We start from the raw sequence: 18922 nt of genomic DNA, 5'->3' as shown, positions 1-18922 counted from the left end.
TGAAGGTTAATTAAGTTTATCTTCAGGACCATAGAGAACAAATCCATGTGACCTGCTGTCACATCCTAGAACAGAAAATCAGTTCTTCCCCAAATCATCCTTTTCTTTTTAAAACCACAAACATCTCAGTTTCTTTGACAGTTCCCTGTGTGTCCTGGCTTTGTATTTTCTTAACTGTCTGATGTGCTGTCTTCTGGAAATGCTCTAATGAATGCTACCAAACCCTCTACCTGTGTGGCACCAACCCTGGAACACTCCAGCTTTGAATGAACAACCTTGAGGCAGAGCAGGATCTGGTTCAAATGAGTTCAAGACTATATGATCTTGTTTAGGAATGACATGGATACGAAGCCTTAAGTCAACAAAGACCTCCAGCCCTTCCTTCACAAATACACCTGCCTTTCTTGCCACAATGGTGGTAAAGTGGGTAATAAACTAATTCCTCATCCAAGGTAATAATAACTTGATATGTTGTCCTTTAAGGGAACTTTGGGGCTTCCCAGGGGACACTAGTGGTAAAGAACTCACCTGCCAATGCAGGAAACATAAGAGACACAGGTTTGATCCCTGGGCCAGGAAGGTCCCCTGGAGAAGGGCATGGCAACCCACTTCAGTATTCTTGCCTTAAGAATCCCACTGACAGAGGAGCCTGGTAGGCTACAGTCCATAGGGTGGCAAAGAGTCGGACATGACTGAAGTGACTTAGCACACACACAAGGGAACTTTGACAAGGCAGTCCTAAAGAGGCAATGTCTTATTCTCAAGGCAAACTCTTTAATGGTATCATCCTAGGCCCCACGCAGACAGGTAGGAGAGACATATGCCAGGGGGCTGCTCAGAGCCTACCATGCCATCGCTGCTTCTTCCACCCTCCCTGAAGCCCCTAGACACAGCACTTGGTCCTGTAACACCTAGGGCATGAGGAGCAATTTCCACAACGTTGGTTGATCTGGAGCAATTCATTTTTTCAAAGCATCCATGGACTGGGGAAAGGTTCTTGATGACAACTGAAGTCATTGCTTCCAAAGCCAAGACAACTAGGAAGGAAATCAGCTTTAGGTAGAAATACTTGCCCCAGTCAAGGGAAGAAACAAGGTGGCTACTTCCAGGAAAAAGACAGGACCTTCACTCCGCATGGTGAGTTTGGAAGGGGAGAGAATATGGTGGAAACCAAGGCAAGGGGTTCCTCAATGATCATGAAAGGAAAGCTGGAGGGGGGTTCCTGGGACAGGATGTTAAAATGAAACTATTTTGGTTTTAGTTTTAGCTGAAGTTGCAAGACAGTAGGCTCCCCATACAAGAGTCAAGTGTGGAAATCTTGCAAAAAGAGATGGGGGTGGTGGGAAGCCAGTTTTACAGTTGTAGATGACCACCCACGTGCAGCCTGCACAACTGCAGAGGTTGAAAAGCAGGTTGAATAGAAGATGAATTGTGGAGAAAAAACTGTCCCATGTGTTCCCATGGGCTTCAGTATGGCCCTGTGGATAGCTTGATCTCTGACCCTGGAGCTCAAGAGACAGAAAGTATTATTGTTTCATTTCCATGAGAAAAAATGTCTGATGGAAGAACAAAGGAGAGGTGGCTGCAGAGATCAGCCTGCATGCCCTAAATTTGTTTGGGCAAAGGATGTGTGAGTGTTTCTAAGAGACCAGATCTGAAGTGAGATTAGCTTAGATCCTTTCTATGGGACCATCTGGAGTCACAGGGTGCCTCAGGAGAGAGAAGCCAGAGATTTACCTGCAGATGCCTTGAGGCTGTGGGAAGAACTGTAAATGACCAGCCAGAGACGAGTTATCTTTGTCTTTGACAAGGAACATGCAGATGAGAGATGGGGGAATCTCCAAAGGACCCATGGAAACAGTGTCAGATTTCATTTTCTTGGGCTCCAAAATCAATGCGGATAGTGACTACAGCTATGAAATTAGAAGATGCTTCCTCCTTGGAAGAAGAGCAATGACAAATCTAGACAGTATATTAAAAAGCAGAGACATTACTTTGCCAACAAAGGTCCATATAGTTAAAGCTATGGTTTTTCCAGAAGTCATGTATGTGTGTGAGAGTTGGGCCATAAAGAAGGCTGAGCACCAAAGAATTGATGCTTTCAAACTGTGGTGCCGGAGAAGACCCTTCAAAGTCCCTTGGACAGTAAGGAGATCAAACCAGTTAGTCCTAAAGGAAATCAACCCTGAATATTCATTGGAAGGACTTATGCTGAAGCTGAAACTCCAATACTTGGGGCACCTGATGTGAACAACTGACTCATTGGAAAAGTCTCTGATGCTGGGACAGATAGAGGTGAAGAGGAGAAGGGGACGATACAGGATGAGATGGTTGGTTAGCATCACTGACTCAGTGGCCATGAGTTTGAGCAAACTCAGGGAGACAGTGAAGGACAGGCAAGCCTGGAGTGCTGCAGTTCATGGGGTCGCAAAGAGTTGGACACGACTTAAGTGACTGAACAATAACAACAAGAGCCCACAGGATGAAGAATCAACTTGAAACACCCACTAGAACCAAGGAGCCCCATGCCAGCTCCCAGTGGGATTAGTCAAGCAAAAACTCTCCTCCCTCTTGTCTCTTCTCCTTCCCTCACTCTGATTTGGAATCACTGTTAGCTTCATACAGAAGGGGCAAAAACAGAGGACTAGGCAGGAGGTGGGAGAAGGTAATAGCAACCCACTCCAGTTCTCTTGCTTGGAAAATCCCATGGACGGAGGAGCCTGCTAGGCTGCAGTCCATGGGGTCGCTAAGAATTGGACACGACTGAGCGGCTTCACTTTCCCTTTTCACTGTCATGCATTGGAGAAGGAAATGGCAACCCACTCCAGTGTTCTTGCCTGGAGAATCCCAGGGACGGGGGAGCCTGGTGGGCTGCCATCTGTGGGGTCGCACAGAGTCGGACACGACTGAAGCGACTTAGCAGCAGCAGCAGCAACAGGTAGGAGGAGGAGGTGAAGAGAAGCCAACCATCCCTTCCTTTGCTGCTACAGGCAACTGACCCAAAGCAGGACTGCGCTGGGAACGGGGAATCGTTACATCTTTGAGTGAAATTTAAAGTTTGATGATCACACTGACCTGAATATTAACTAGTCACTAAAGAATATTTTGTTTTCTGAAAGTAGCCAGGAAAGGCAGGAGATCTGCCCTAAATTTCATCCATGGACAGGGAATAAGGGGTCTCACAGGTGACATTTATTTCAAGGAGAATGGGAGACATGAGCTCTATGACTTTATGATTATGTCCCATAGGTCATTGCTTATTCAATGTAACAATGACTTAAGAGTTTGTCAAATGAAATCAGTCATCTGCTGTTCTCATTGCAAGATTCACTGGAAGATACATTAGCTTTACAATATGTTTTTTGAGTCAACCAAGATTTATAGGAGAGGCCAGAATCATAGACTGTCAGAACCAGAAGGTTATTCATGAGCAACTCAACCCCTCATTTCACACAGGAAACTGAGGCCCAGAGACATGAGAAGACTTTCCTAAGTTCAGATATATAGAGACATCAAGAAAACACAGAAGTGTATAGCATCTGCTCACACAGGCTATATTTAATTAGGTACCTTTCTTTGTAAAGGCCAGATTTTTTCCTGTTTCCCAGGTCTCAGAGTTTAAAGTAAAATTATAGACAAGGTTCTTGACATTATATGAGAAAAATCTATGCTAAGAATCTTTCCTGATGCCCCACCTAGGCTTAAAATATAGCCACTCTGATTATAAGTATCCTTCTGCTGAACTCTCTAAACCTGTCTGTGAGCACATAACTGCAAATGTATTGGTTTTTTCATTATTCACACTGGTCACTCAATACCTCAGAAACTTCCTAAACTCACATATTTGTCTTATTCTAAGACACAGTCTCTCTCACAAGGTACTTGGAGCATGAAAAAGGTCAGCAAATGTTTGCAGAATGACATAACGGCTAGATTTCAGTTTCACTATCTATGTGTTCTTTATGTATCAACAACACTGCTTCCAGAGAAAGGAAAAAGGCAACATGCCTGCTCATCCTTGAAACCTGAAATCTAGAATCTGGACTCATGTTCAACTCTTTGCAAATCCATAACTCAGGGCCACCATGTGGGGGATGAGCAGCTCCCACTGGCACCTAGCCCATTGGGCAGACAGTGGTGTGGCAAGTTTGTCCATGTGGCCTTGCCCTTCCCACCAACCACTTTCCTACACTGAGCTATTCTGGGGCTGGTGGTACAAAAGGCATTCAGCCCCTGGCATACCTTCTGTCCTGTGATGAGGGAGAAACACTAAGTCTCACCGGAGGACATATATGATTTATGGCCAGGTCAAATTCCTGCCATGATAGACACTCTATTACACTTTTTATTGACCTGGATAGGAACCTGAGGCCCCCAGACAGGACCAACATAATCAGTTCGTTAGCCCTTGTTTCTTTAGGATTTCTTTGTTACTTAGCTTAGTAGTCCTTCCATTATTCGACAATGATGAATAAATGCCCAAGAGTCTTAATTAGAGGAGAAGAAAAAAGATCACTCATTACGAGTGATGCGGTCTCACTGTCAAAATTCTAAAAACATAGACCTAAAAGTTACAATGTCAGCTCTCGCTAGCTGCAGCCATCTCTTCCACTGCAGCCTGGGTGGGGACCATCGAGGTGTCCTTGGTCCTAGCTGGCTCTCACTGTGCCTCAGATGCCCAGAGGGGCAGCTCATGAACCTCTAGCAGAGGGAGGGAACCTCTAGCTCATAGCGTTCCCAGGAGCCCCCTCAGTGGCAGCCTCATCTGCCCTGGGAGGGCAGGGACCCCTGGAACCACCTGCAGGCCCCAGAGGACAGACCGCAAAAGCCTACCTGACTCCATCCTGCCTTCCTGGCTCTCCGGGGCATTGTCAGAGGCGCTGGCGCCCCTGGGGAAGGGTTGGTGGCTGAAGAGGTCGTCACACAGGAGGCTTCGGCACAGCTTGGTGAGGAAGCGGAGGACGTACCCGACGCTATTCACCACGGGCAGGCTCCGCAAGTGCTGCTTCCCATCAAAGGAGGCAGAGACTGGAAAAGCAGACACAGCTACTTAGAGCAGGACCCTGGAGAAAGCCAGACGCCCGTCAGCCCTGGGGGACAGGGCTTGGTGCAGTCAGTTCTGCTGTGCTTTAATCCAAGTTTTCTTTGGATTGCACCTGTTTTTTCACTAACATCCTGTTTCAGTTCCAGGATCTCATTCAGGAGATCACACTGGCTGTACGTGTTGCATGAACTCAGTATCCTCGGGTCTGTGACTGTTTCTCAGGCTTTCTTTGTTTTTCATGATCTTGACAGTCTTGAAGAGTACTGGTCACGTAGTTTGTCAAATGTTCCTCAATTTGGTTTGTTTGACATCTTTCTCAAGATTTGACTGGGGTTATGGTTTTTTGGGGGCTTTCCTGATGGCTCAGACAGTAAAGAATCCACCTGCAACGCAGGTGACTGTGGTTCGATCCCTGGGTTGGGAAGATCCCCTAGAGAAGAGAATGGCAGCCCACTCCAGTATTCTTGCCTGGAGAATTCCATGGACAGAGGAGGCTGGTGGGCTACACTCCAGGGGGTCGTAAAGAGTTCGACACAAGTGAGCAACTAACACTCACTTGCACATGAGTTTTTGAGAAGGAAGACTGCAGAGGCAAAGTGCCCTTCCCCTTGCATCAGATAGACACATGACATCCCTGGGATGTTAACCTTCATCTCCTGGCCAAGAAAGTATTTGCTATGTTTCTCCACTGTATTCTTCATATTCTGTTCCTGGGAAATAAGTCACACAGTCCTACCCACATTCAAGGGCAATGGAGGGATTAAGCTCTACCTCCTGAAGGGGGAACAGTCCCTATATAATCTGAAATTCTTCCATAAGGAAGACTTGTCCCTTCTCCTCCACTTGTTCATTTGCTTATTCATTAATATCAGTGTAGACTCAATATATTTATTTTGTACTGCGGGTTGTCCAATACTATGTTATTTATTTTACTGCTAAATTACTCCAGTTTTTATCTTTTGGGAGCTTGCAGATTAACTCCTGCACCCCTATGACACACCCTCACTCTTTAAGCAACTCTAGATAAACAGACATGGATCAAAGGTGGGTCTTGATAGATGTCTGTATCTAGATGTGTGTGTGTGTGTGTGTGTGTGTGTGTGTGCACGCATGCGCGCATGCATGTGTGTTTTCCATCCCTTCAGTAGTGTCTGACTCTTTGCAACCCTATGGACTGTAGCCTGCCAGGCTCCTCTGTCCACTGGATTTTCCCAGCAAGAATACTGGAATGGGTTGCTATGCCTTCATCCAGGGTATCTTCTTGACCCAGGGATTGAACCCACATCTCCTGCACTGCAAGCAGATTCGTCATGCCATCAGGGAAGCCCAGATCTAGATATATATGTATATTCAAATAAAAATGAGTTCATACTGAGATGTCCAACTCTAACCCAGTGTTCAGTGTTCATTCAGCCTTCTGGGGAGGAGCCTTTATAAAAGAACTCCAACGGTGTCCTCTCCACAGTGATGCTAGATCACACTCAATTTCTCTAGGGCTACCAGAATTTTAAAGAAACACCCAGTTCCTCCAGCTGAGAACTTGTTTCTTTGTGTAATCCTCCTCACGGAATTCTGTTGCCACAGGAAGCTCACACACCAGCTCCAGTGTGGGGAACACGTGAGAAGATCCCCAGCGGGACATTCTGCTCCCCTCCTCCCGCAGGCTCTGCCTTCCGTGCCCACATGTGGAAGCTAGCCTGGACTTTTATAGTCTTGCTCCCAAAGGCTAGCACACTGCAAGGGCTGGGACAGGACGACCAGAGCTAACTGTGATTTCAAAACTGAAAAACAAACTGTCACACACACACACACACACACACACACACACACACACACACACCCATTTAAATTAGAAATAAAAAGAATCATTTCTTTTGTGTAACTTTTTATAATTTAACAAGAGCTTTCATTTATGCCGTCTGACTGTCCTGTGAGGACAGTGGGAAGAAGGTTATGATCCCATAATGTAGATGAGGAAACTGAGGAAGCCTGGAGTGTTTTTTTCCAGCTCCCGTGGCCTCTAAGTGGCACTTGCCTGTCACTTTAATACTCCATAATAATGACTCTGATGGGGAGAGTGAGCAGAGAGCTGCCAAGGTCCTCAGTAAGGAGGACCTCTGGGACATGCTGAAAATTCCCTCTTGCGGGGGAGGGGTGGGGGGTGGGAGGGGGCGGGCACTGCTGCTCACCTCCCATTCCTTAAAAGACTGGGGGAGATGGAGACTGACCACACAGCGGGAGGGTCTGGGGCATCAGGCCTGTGCCTGAGATCAGCGGGTACACATTTCCGGAGATTCCTGGAAGCTCACAGTGGGAAAAATCCCACCTCCTGGAAGCAGACATGTAATATGTGAGGTCACAATAGCCAGCCCTCTGGGAGAACATGGCTAAGGCAGAGCACCCCAACAGGTGTGCTAGGAATGGGCCGTGGTACTGTGACATGGATCCCCTCAGCCTCTGGGGTGGCCCGAGGCCCAACCATGGCAGTTAGAGTTCTTCGGGTCCACGATGTCCGCACTAGTGTCAGCATTTTCTACACGTTGTGCCCTCAAGGATGTTTAAAAGGCAGTGTCTAAAGGGTCAGGTTCTAGGTGGAGAGTGGGGGAGTCTGGGTGTTTCTCCTTAAGCCCCTCCCTAAACCACCTTGGAGCAATCGTCACCTTGCTGGGCTTCCACATCACCACCAGAAATGTGGAAGGCCACTGTGCTGCTTCGCAACCTCAAGGAGGAGGCTCCCCAGTGCCACTGCATTCTCCAAGACCAGGCACGCCACTCTGGCCTCCCTGGGAATCCCTCGGCCAAGGGAAACTTGGCAGGGTTCTGCCTGCTCGGGCGTTGGTGCCAGGCTCTACAGAACCTCCTCACCAGTGCTGAGGCCCCTGAGGCCACAGAAGGGCTGAGCAGCAGACCAGGGAGTTAGGGGTCTGCTCTCCCAGCACAGAGGGCAGGGCCACAAAGAACATGGGTGGGATTCACTCAAGAGGGAGGGTCACAGAGTGCAGGAAGAGCTTTCTCTGAGCACTGGTCTGTGCCTTGAGCTCTGCTGTTTAGCCAGAAAAAGGACAAGGCTTTCAACCTCAGAGGGCAGTCCAGGTTCAAGAACTTGGCTCTCAGATCAGGAAAGAGCAGCCAAGGAACCCTCAGAGGTCTAACAGTGGGACTCTCCTCTTGGATCCCTCTTGGTGCAGTTCTTCTTCCTCTTCTTTTCTGCCCACATTGGCTGGAGTCTCTTAGAAGTCAACCCAGGTCAGACACATGCACTCAGACCTCGCCAAGTTCTGTTTTAATCAGTTACCAGCAAGACAGACCCAGCTTCCTGCTCAGAGGGAGCTCCAGAAGGAGGTCTGAGTCAGGATGAGCTGGTGAAGCTGCGCTGCAAGCCCTGGGGATTGTCCAGTAAAACACTCATGCTTTGGTTTTACAGGACACAGCCACGTTAGAGGCCCCCCTCTCGAACCCACTCTTAACCAGCCAGCAGGGTCACCTGTACTGCCCTGTGGCTGGAAAGCTGTCTCCCTTTTGCCTGGTGATATGAAGGCTGTGTCCATGATGCTGGGCCAGAGAAGACACCAGGCTCTCCTCTTGGATTCAAAGCATCTTGCAAAGGTCTGGAGCTCCCAGGGCTTAAGGGCAGGTGGTGACAACCACTGTAGACGTGGAGAAGACAGACAGAGTCTCTGTCGGGGGAACATCTGGAGGGGGCAGAGCTCCAAAGTCTGCCTCTGCCTTGTGGTGACAATTTCCCCACCCTCTGGATGCTGTTCAGTCAGGGTGGAAACTGGAGGAGTGTGCTGACATTGGGAGGTGGGATTGAGCTCTTGTTAAATAAAAGCAAAAACATATCCTGTGAGATAGGGTGAGACCATGAACTTTCCCCACGTCCCTGCACAGTGACAAGTGCTATGAAAAAGGAATGAAATGGGGGAAGGGAGAATAAATAGTGACAAGGGCTGATACATCAGACAAGGTAGTCAGGAAAGGGATTTTTGAGAAGGTGGCATTTGAGTATAAATCTGAAGGAAGTCTAGGAGCAAGTCACATGGACAGTTGGAGAAACAACATTCCAGAAAGAGAGAACAGCAGGTGTAAAGGTCCTGAGGGAGGAGGAGCATGGTTGGAGGACATAAGAAGGAAGCCACTGTGGCCAGAGTCAAGTGGGGGACTTAAGAGAAGTGACCAAAAAAAAAAAAGAGAGAGAGAGAGAAAAGTGACCAGAGCCAGGTCACATGGGGCCTGGGAGCCCTTGTAAGGATGTGAGGTTTTTCTGGGAGTGACATGAGAACTGTTGAGGATTTGGAGCAGAGGAGAGGCATGATCTGGCTTAGATGTGGAAAGAACCAAAGTGGTTACTGTGGGTCATGATAAATGGCTGGATTCTGAATGTATTTTGAAGTTAGAACAATAGGATTATTGATGAGCTGGAAGTGGAGATGAGAGTAAGGGGCAAGTCAAGGGAGAGGATTCAGATGTCCAGTCTTCTTACCCAGGTCCGGGAGCCTCTTCTCCTCAAGCCCCTTTGGCACACAGGCTCATTTAAGGCCGCTGGAGCCCTGCAGATGGGGACAGACCCTGGCCGCAGTCCCCCAAGCCTGATTCAGCTGCTGTCCTCTTTGGAGACATGCCTGGATGCCATGCTTAGTCATCCAGGCGTGTCTGACTCTCTGCGATCCCATGGACTGTAGCCCGCCAGGCTCCTCTGTCCGTGGGGATTCTCCAAGCAAGAATACTAGAGTAGGTTGCCATGCCCTCCTTCAGGGGATCTTCCCAACCCAGGGATTAAACCCAGGTCTCCTGCATTGCAGGTGGATTCTTTACTGTCTGAGATACCAGGGAAGCCCAAGAATACTGGAGCAGGTAGCCTATCCCTTTTCCAGGGGATCTTCCCAACCCAGGAATTGAACCGGGGTCTCCTGCATTGCCCTCCTCATAGAGCCCACTCCAGGGCCTTACCTGACACCATCTCGCCACCGTAGCCCTGCTTGACCAGGGAGAAGACCAGCTTCGGCTGGTGGGCACAGTCAATGCACGCTTGCACAGCCTGCTGCAGGACGGCTGATGGCCGCTCAGGCCCGAAGTGCTCGGGGAGCTGCTGCACCTTCCTCCTCTCCAGGTACGGCCCCGCATTGGCTTGCTTGTTGATGTAGAGGCAGACTGTGGAAACAGACCCACAGAGCCCTCAGCATGGAAGCACATCAGGCCTGGAGCGGCTCCTGTATGCGGGGCTGGGGGGCTGAGGGGCTGGGGTGGGGAGTGGGATGCCACAGCCATGTCCCCTTGGCCCTGGCCTTGGGAAAGCTGAAGAGGCCAAAGTGGCACCAATTCTTTCCAACTTGACAAGTAAAAGAGACAAGAGAGTCAATCACCTCCAACTGCCAGGGCTTGCTCTCAAGACAGCCTCCTGGTTAGGGAGAGACAGACAGGTGTGTCCCTTCCGATGTATTCAAATCTGAATCGTAGACAGTTATGGACTGTGTGTGTAAATGTATTTCTATGCTAGGAATATACACACATAAAATCTTCCCTCTGGGCAAACAGAGAGTAGCACTGAAACATACGCATTACCATATGTAAAATAAATAGCTGGTGGGAAGTTGCTACATAACACGGGGAGCTCAGCCTGATGCTCAGTGATGACCTAAAGAGTTGGGATGGAGTGGGAAGTGGGAGAGAGGCTCAAGAAGGAGGAGACGGATGTATACTTATGGCTGCTTCATGTTGTGTGGCAGAAACCAACACAGCATTGTAAAGCAATTATCTTTCAGTTAAAAAAAAACAAAACAACCTTCTCTCCTCCTCCCAAAGAAGCTCTCAAGCTATACATAATGTTTGACGTTTGCCATCGTTGTTGTTGTTAACCTTCAGTCAAAAAAAAAGAAAAATCAACATGATGCTAATTACTCCAAAGACCATATATTCGATGAAGTTCTAAAGAGAATTCTATCAACAACTTCAGGCATAATGAACACTCAGTAGTCCATTTAGGTAAGCCCAACCAAAAGTCCCTGTAGTTTTAGGGTTTTTTTAAATTTTTTTCTTTTAAAATTTAATTTATTTTTGGTTGTGCTGGGTCTTTGTTGCTGAATGCAGGCTATCCTCCAGTTCCAGTACACTGGCTTCCCATTGCGGTGGCTTCTCTTGTTGTGGAGCATGGGCTTTAGAGCGTGGGTTCAGTAGTTGTGGCACACAGACTTAGTTGCCCCGACTCATGTGGGATCTTCCTGGACCAAGGATTGAACATGTGTCCCTTGCATTGCCAGGGATCCTAACCACTGGATCACCAGGGGAGTCCTTCCTGCAGTTTTAAATACATCATACTGGTAAAAAAAAAAAAACCCCTGAGCATGTGTCCCCAAATGTGTTTATTTATTTATAGGTTATAGACATTCTCAACCACATTAATGTATTGCATACATTTAAAATGCAACCAAAAAATAGAAAAATTTACAGGGTGATATAAAAAGAAATATTAATAGTAGGCATCATATTTTCTTCCACAGGTTAATGACTCCTCTCATGTCTCCCCATGTCCCCAGCCCAGGTACGAGCATCTTACCTTGGGGGCCACTAGTGCAGAGGAGTGTTGAAGAGGGACTTTAAGAGGAAACCAAAAGAACTTTGGAAGGATTAAACAGTAATAAAGTTGAAGAAGATTAGTTTTTACTGAGCAGCTACTAATCAGTCCAGGCATTGTATATACTTTATCTTGTTTGATTCTCAAAATAAACCTGAGAACTAAATATTATTACTTTGTTGGTAATGAAGAAACTGAGGTAAACAGTGGTGAAGTGGCTGCTCAGAAAGTATAATTAGTGGGATTTGAACTCACGTCTTTCTGACGTCATGACCTGTGCTCTTTTCACTCTACCAGGTTGCCTTCTCTCCTGCTAAGCCCAGATGATTCAGTAAAACCGAATTGATAAAGGACTTTCATTCCAGACAGTAGTGTGCTAGGCCCTACAGAGAAAATGGTGAACCAAATCTACAGGATCCCAGGCTTCAGAGAGCTTAGGGCCCAGCAGGGGAGATAGATCTACTCAGAGAACTACAGGAAGTGATGCGGGACCTTGGCTGCCAAAACACTAGGCAGGGGCTAAAGAGCTCTTCCTGGGAACCCTGGCAGGAAAGTCAGTGAAGGCTTTTTTGAGGGAAGTACCTGAGCTGAGATGGGGCTTCTCTGGTGGCCCAGAGGGTAAAGCGTCTGCCTGCAATGTGGGAGACCTGGGTTCCGTCGCTGAGTTGGGAAGATCCCCTGGAGTACGAAATGGCTACCGACTCCAGTATCCTTGCTTGGAAAATTCCATGGACAGAGGAGGCTGATGGGCTGCAGTCCATGGGGTCTCAAGAGTCAGACGTGACTGACTGAGCAATTAAATCACCACCACTGAGTTGAGATACAAGGGAGAGTGACCAGAGGAAAGATCACTCCAGAAAGTGAAGAGGCAATATGAAATGATCCTACGGTGGGCCCTAAAGATGAGAGCAGGGCCTTGTAGGCCATACTGCAAGGTTTGTTTTTTACCTTACAATAAGGGGAGGGCACCAAGGAATTTAAGTGGGATGGGGCTGGAGGTGGTTTATGATGAGCGGGATCTCTGTGTGTGTATGTAAGGGAGAGAGAAAGAGACCATTCTATTGCCGTTACTCTTGGGATGGAACTGTCGGTCCCCTGGTGGAGATTCCATCAGAGAGACTGGGCAGAGCTCTACCCTGACTGGACTGGATGGTACTAGGTGGGACTGGGGGACATAAGATCCTTAAGAGACCTGGAGGCACAAACACAGGGACACACACTCTTCAAGGTGAGCAGGCTCACTATTGGTACAAAGTTAACCTGTCTCTGATGAGAAGAAGCCAGGCCACCAACCGCTCTTTCTAGTCCCCATCCACCCACAGCAACCAGCTGAACTCAAGAAGCATCGAAAACCAACTGCAAATAATTCAGGCTGTGAGACATTTAAATAGATGTTCTCAGAGAATTTGGTCATCCTATGTGTTGTCCAGCTAACACACATTAAATCCTTCATCTGAGCCATCTCGGTGGTGGCTCGCTAGTTCACAAAAGAACTTTAGCTGGTGGGCAAGTCATCACAGCCTTGGAGTTCATTCACCTGACCTACCTGTGAGAGCCTGTGAGGCTGCCAAGCTGGGCACGGTGGCCGCATCCTGAGGGATGGAGCTGAGGTCGGGCTCTGGTGTGCTCCGTGGAGGGGACAGGGCTAAAGGAGTCATGAGAACCCGGGACTTCAGCTGCAAGAGAGAACCCATGGAATCAATGAAAAATCTGGAGATGCTCCCTACACCTTCCCAGGCTCATTCCTGGGCTCAGTTAACCACTGGTACTCCATCATGCTTCCACATCTTTCTACTGTGCTGCTTTGGAAGCTGAACTTCAGATTCGGTTTCATGATCAAGACTCAAGTTTGGATCACACCCAGAGCTGAGCTCTGCACCCCGTCCTTACAGTGGAGCCGCCCAGGAAATGACTGTGTCAGGCAGCGGGTGTGGGTCACACAGAGGTGTGAAGAGTTGAAGCCCGTAAGCCTCCTGAGGGCAGGATGCAGGGTGGGGTCAGCTCCCCGCCTGAGCCCCTGTGCTCCTGAGGTTTCTGTGACAGGGCTTTCCAGCTAGCCCGCCAGTAAGCAGCTCTGAAGCTCTGGCTACTCTGCTGAGCTTTCTGCTCGCAGAGCACGCTGGATCCTGCTGGCAAAGAGAGCAGGAGCTGGTCTTCCAGATGCTTCTCAGGGTTTGTTTCCTGCAGTGGAGCCTATGAGTGCAGATGAGTGCATTCTTTGGTAGTGACAAGCAGCCACCTTGAACGTCGCTCACTTGAAATCACAAATGAGGAGCTGAAATTTGCTGTTATGGATTAAGTGAGAGATGACTGGGTGATGGATCCATACCAACAAATCACTCTGTACCACGGTTCAACAGACAAGTTTCTAATTTCAGTTCTCCACCCTAAAAATATGAGTAAGTCAGTTACCTCACCTCTTCACTGCTGACCTGTGTTTCAACCCTGCTCCAGACTGCTTTTCACTGCTGCTTTCCTTTTTAATGGCTTGTTTTGTTTTTTAATGGATAAAATAAAATGCTGCTATCTTGATTTCTAATACCATTCTTCAATCAAAGGAACCAGGTATCCTTGGAGAAATGGCTGATTCTAGGGCTAAGGCAGGAAACATACAAGATAAGCCTGGATCACCTTACTGTGCCAAAAAGTAGGAAAGTACTAAATTTAAAAACCACCTACATACACAAATAATGAAAGGGGTAGGTCACAGGGACACAGGAGTCATCTGAAAGAGTTTCAGTGGTCAAACCAGGAGCCACACAAGCAACAGATAAAGTAGTAAAAAAAAAAAAAATTCTGAACTGAATATCCATGACTCCATACTCACATAAATGAACGACTGACTAAGTAAATACATGGGGAGAATAGACAAATCTCTGTATAACAATTCTAAGTATTTTATTGTGGAGCATAGCTCCTCACTCCCAAGTGTAGGCCACGCATAATGACTTCCTTCCAAAGAGGAAAGCATGGAAATGGGGGAAAAAGTGTCTTTACAGAAGATAACCCAGTCAAACACCGCTTCAGTTAGGGGAGCCAGATCACCATCCACAGTGATAAGCCATGTCAATAGGATGCACCCTCGATAAGACATGATGGTAATGCCACTTTACTTGTGAGATCTCTTTTCTAGACGAGATCGGGCGCGTTCAGGGTGGTATGGCTGTAGACGAGATCTCTTTTCTAAAAACCCATAATCCCAATCTAATCATGAGATAAACTTCAAACCAGCCCAAATTGCAGAATATTTCATAGAATGAAAGTAAAAGTGTTAGTCACTCAGTTGTGTCCTACTCTTTGCAACCCCATGGACTGTAGCCTGTCAGGTTCCTCTGTCCATGGGATTCTCCAGGCAAGAATACTGGAATGGGTTGCCATTCTCTTCTCCAAGGGATCTTCCCGACCCAGGGATGGAACCCAGGTCTCACTCATTGCAGGCAGATTCTTTACCATCTGAGCCACCAGGAAAGCCCTTACAGAATACATGACCAATACTCCTCAAAACTGCCAATGTCATCAGAAACAACAAAAGTCTAAGAAACTTTCACAGCCCAGAGGAGACATCATGACTAAATGTGTGATGAGGTATCTTGGATGAATTCCGTAACAGAACAGGGAAAAAGTAATGAATCTCATTAAAATAGTGATATTATTTAACAATAAAGAGATGGGAATACCAGACCCTTGAGAACCCCGTATGCAGGTCAGGAAGCAACAGTGAGAACTGGACATGGAAAAACAGACTGGTTCCAAATAGGAAAAGGAGTATGTCAAGGCTGTATATTGTCACCCTGCTTATTTAACTTATATGCAGAGTACATCATGAGAAACGCTGGGCTGGAAGAAGCACAAGTTGGAATCAAGATTGCCGGGAGAAAATATCAATAACCTCAGATATGCAGATGACACCACCCTTATGGCAGAGAGTGAAGAGGAACTAAAAAGCCTCTTGATGAAAGTGAAAGAGGAGAGTGAAAAAGTTGACTTAAAGCTCAACATTCAGAAAACTAAGATCATGGCATCTGGTCCCATCACTTCATGGGAAATAGATGGGGAGACATTGGAAACAGTGTCAGACTTTATTTTTGGGGCTCCAAAATCACTGCAGATGGTGACTGCAGCCATGAAATTAAAAGACGCTTACTCCTTGGAAGGAAAGTTATGACCAACCTAGATAGCATATTAAAAAGCAGAGACATTACTTTGCCAACATAGGTTCGTCTGGTCAAGGCTATGTATGGTTTTTCCAGTGGTCATGTTTGGATGTAAGAGTTGGACTGTGAAGAAAGCTGAGCACCAAAGAATTGATGCTTTTGAACTGTGGTGTTGGAGAAGACTCTTGAGAGTCCCTTGGACTGCAAGGAGATCCAACCAGTCCATCCTGAAGGGGATCAGTCCTGGGTGTTCATTGGAAGGACTGACACTGAAGCTGAAACTCCAATACTTTGGCCACCTCATGCGAAGAGTTGACTCGTTGGAAAAGACCCTGACCCTGAGAGGGATTGGGGGCAGGAAGAGAAGGGGATGACAGAGGATGAGATGGCTGGATGGCATCACCGACTCAATGGGCATGAGTTTGAGTAAACTCCGGGAGTTTGTGATGGACAGGGAGGCCTGGCATGCTGCGATTCATGGGGTCACAAAGAATCAGACACAACTGAGTGACTGAACTGAACTGAACTGAACTGATTGTTAATAATTCACTAGCTGCGACATACGTAACACAAAATGTAAGATGTTAACAATAGGTGGAATTAGGTGTCTGGTATATGAGAATCCTCTCTATCTTTGCAACTCTTCTCTAAATCTAAAACTATTCTAAAATATAGTTTATTTTAAAAATCTTAAAAACAGAATCTGGCAGGATAAACTGGGTAAAACAAAGGGGAAGGAAGAAGAAGAGGCCTCTTTCTTGGCAGCATAAGGCTGGAAGAAGATTTGCTGCCCAAGACGCCTTGCTCTGACATATAAGAGCCAACACTTGGCCTTCAAAGCCAACAGCCCCATACAGATGCTGTCAGCGCTGGCACCTTTACCTGAAATTCAAAACCATAATCAAATGGGTGTGGCAATTCCTCAGCCAGGGCTTGGTTGCCAGTGGCTGTGCTTTGCTGGGTTAAAGTATAGTGAAGGGATGAAGCAGAAGGATAGAGGCGGCCCCTGCCAGCTGGAGCCTCCACCAAAGGGGCTGGGGAATCTGGGAGTGGCTCATCTTTTTTTTCCATTCACAGATCCAAAGTAAGGGCCTGGAGAGTTTCTTGTTCCCGCTGTCTTCAGTGGAAGACCTTCTCTAAGACATTTGCTATAGAAAACCACTGACAACAGCTGGGAAGGGATTCACTTACAAACTGAGATGTGTGGCCAGGGCACGCTAAAGGAGAAGGGGTCAGAATGTAAAATTCAAGTATTTTTCTAGAAATACACAAGTGTGGCAGAAACAGATGCACTAACTAAACAGTATTTGTTAGATTGACAGTAAGAGGTGGGTAAATGAAGGCTATGCAATGTGATTTGGGAAGTACATACATGTGTAGAGGCTTCCTTGGTGACTCAGATGGTGAAGAATCTGCCTGCAATGCAGGAAACCCGGCTTTGATCCCTGGGTCGGGAAGATCCCCTGGAGAAGAGAATGGCAACCCACTCCATATTCTCACCTGGAGAATTACATGGACAGAGGAGTCTGACGAGCTACAGTCCATGGGGTCGCAAACAGGTGGACATGACCGAGCGACTAACATTGCCCGCATATCAGCAGAGGATGAAACAACAGAGACAAACTTAAAAACAAGTTCATGGACTTCCTTGGTGGTCCAGTGGTTAAGAATTCGCCCAGTGCTGGGTACATGGGTTGGATCCCTGGTCTGGGAATGTCCCACAGGCTGTGGGGCAACTAACTGACATAACTACTGAAGGCCGTGCACTCTGGAGCTTGTGCTCTGCCAACAAGAGAAGCCGCCACAATGAGAAGCCCACGCACTGCAACTAGAGAGGAGCCACCCTCCGCTTGCCACAACTAGAGAAAGCCCAGCACAGCCAAAAATAATTAAGTTCAGGACAGCAGTGGGCACATGCAGTGGGGCACGAGTTGGATCTGGGTTCAAAACCCGACTCAGTCGCTCACTAACTCTGTGCTAAGTGTTACTACTCAGCCTTCAGAGTCTGCCTTTTCTCATCTGTAAGGTAAGGATGATACCTTCTCACAAGGATGTGGTAAGAATGAAGTATAAACATTTAGTACAGGGCTAGTGCAAAGTGTGCAAAGCGAAAACTCAGTAAACATTTATTACCATTATTGCTGCTGGTATTATACTTTTATTATTAGAAATTCCAGAAATACAAATGAGTCCCAAGTTTCCTGTTCCTATAGTCACAGCAGGAAAGGGAATTGTCCATCTTCCTCCCAGAACCCATCTACATTTTCTACACCTACCCACTTGGTACCATATCTCCCCAATCTTTGAAGACCCACCCTTTTACCTTACCACTTGCACATGATCCCCTTGAAGAAACATGTTCCCAATACATTTTGTAATGGTCCCTAAGTATTGCTTAGGCAGGAGCTGCTCTTTCCAAGTTGCATCATTTAAGCTAAGTCTGAAAAGGGAAAAAAATTCATTCCATGAGGTAGTCATTCACTCAACAAATATTCACTGAGCATCTACTGTGTGCAGGGAACACAGTAGGTGTTCTAGGTGCTGAGGATACAGCTATGAATGGGGGAGATAAGGTCATTGTTCTTGATGAGCTAGTATCATAGTAGGAGGAAACAAGAAACACACAACAAAAATGTCACATTGTGATACGTACTACTTTGAGAGGTAAAATATGGTGATGTGATAAAAGGGAACTGGGTGACTGGGGTAGGCTGATAAGGAAAGTGATACCTACTTCAAGATCTGAATAACAAGAGGGAACCTGGGGAAAAACCTTTCCAAGCAGACAGAGTGATCAGTGTAAACCTCCTAAAGCTTGGCTTCTTCAAAGTACAAGGAAACCAGGGTGGCTGGAATTGTAAGCAGGGCAGAAGGATGTAAGATGAGGTTAGCCTGGTAGTCAGGGCCCAATCATGAGGACTTTCTAGATCAGTGCTGTAGACTGAATCCTGTCCCCCTCAAGAAGACATATTCAAGTCCTAAGCCCCAGTACCTGTGAATGGGACTTGACTGGGAAATAGGGTCTTTGCAGATGTAATCAAGTTAAGATGAGGCCACACTGGGTTAGAGTGGGCCTTAATACCAATGACTTGTGTCCTTATAAGAAGAGGGAAATCTAAACACAGACACACAGGGAGAATGCCATATGGCAAT

General features: G+C 47.0%; 1 protein-coding gene across 3 annotated transcripts in view; it reads right to left on the bottom strand.

The window, feature by feature from the left end:
- SCML4 (Scm polycomb group protein like 4) overlaps positions 1–18922 on the bottom strand; it is a 108041-nt gene that overhangs the window by 37836 nt on the left and 51283 nt on the right. For 2 of the 3 annotated variants that reach the window (XR_010659933.1, XR_010659932.1), the window contains exon 1: positions 4834–4952. Coding sequence is in view for 1 of the 3 variants with exons in the window: in XM_065911520.1 (XP_065767592.1) it covers positions 4834–5028; positions 9995–10195; positions 13162–13291 (526 nt within the window). In the remaining 2 variants the exon portion in view is untranslated. Of the gene's footprint in view, positions 1–4833; positions 5029–9994; positions 10196–13161; positions 13292–18922 lie in introns of those variants that run through there. The other variant, XM_065911520.1, reaches the window with a different exon arrangement.

Source organism: Muntiacus reevesi, chromosome 19 (genome assembly GCF_963930625.1).
Source record: "Muntiacus reevesi chromosome 19, mMunRee1.1, whole genome shotgun sequence".
Taxonomy (NCBI): Eukaryota; Metazoa; Chordata; class Mammalia; order Artiodactyla; family Cervidae; genus Muntiacus; species Muntiacus reevesi.
Note: the sequence above shows the minus strand (reverse complement) of the source record. Positions and strands in the feature narration are given on the sequence as shown.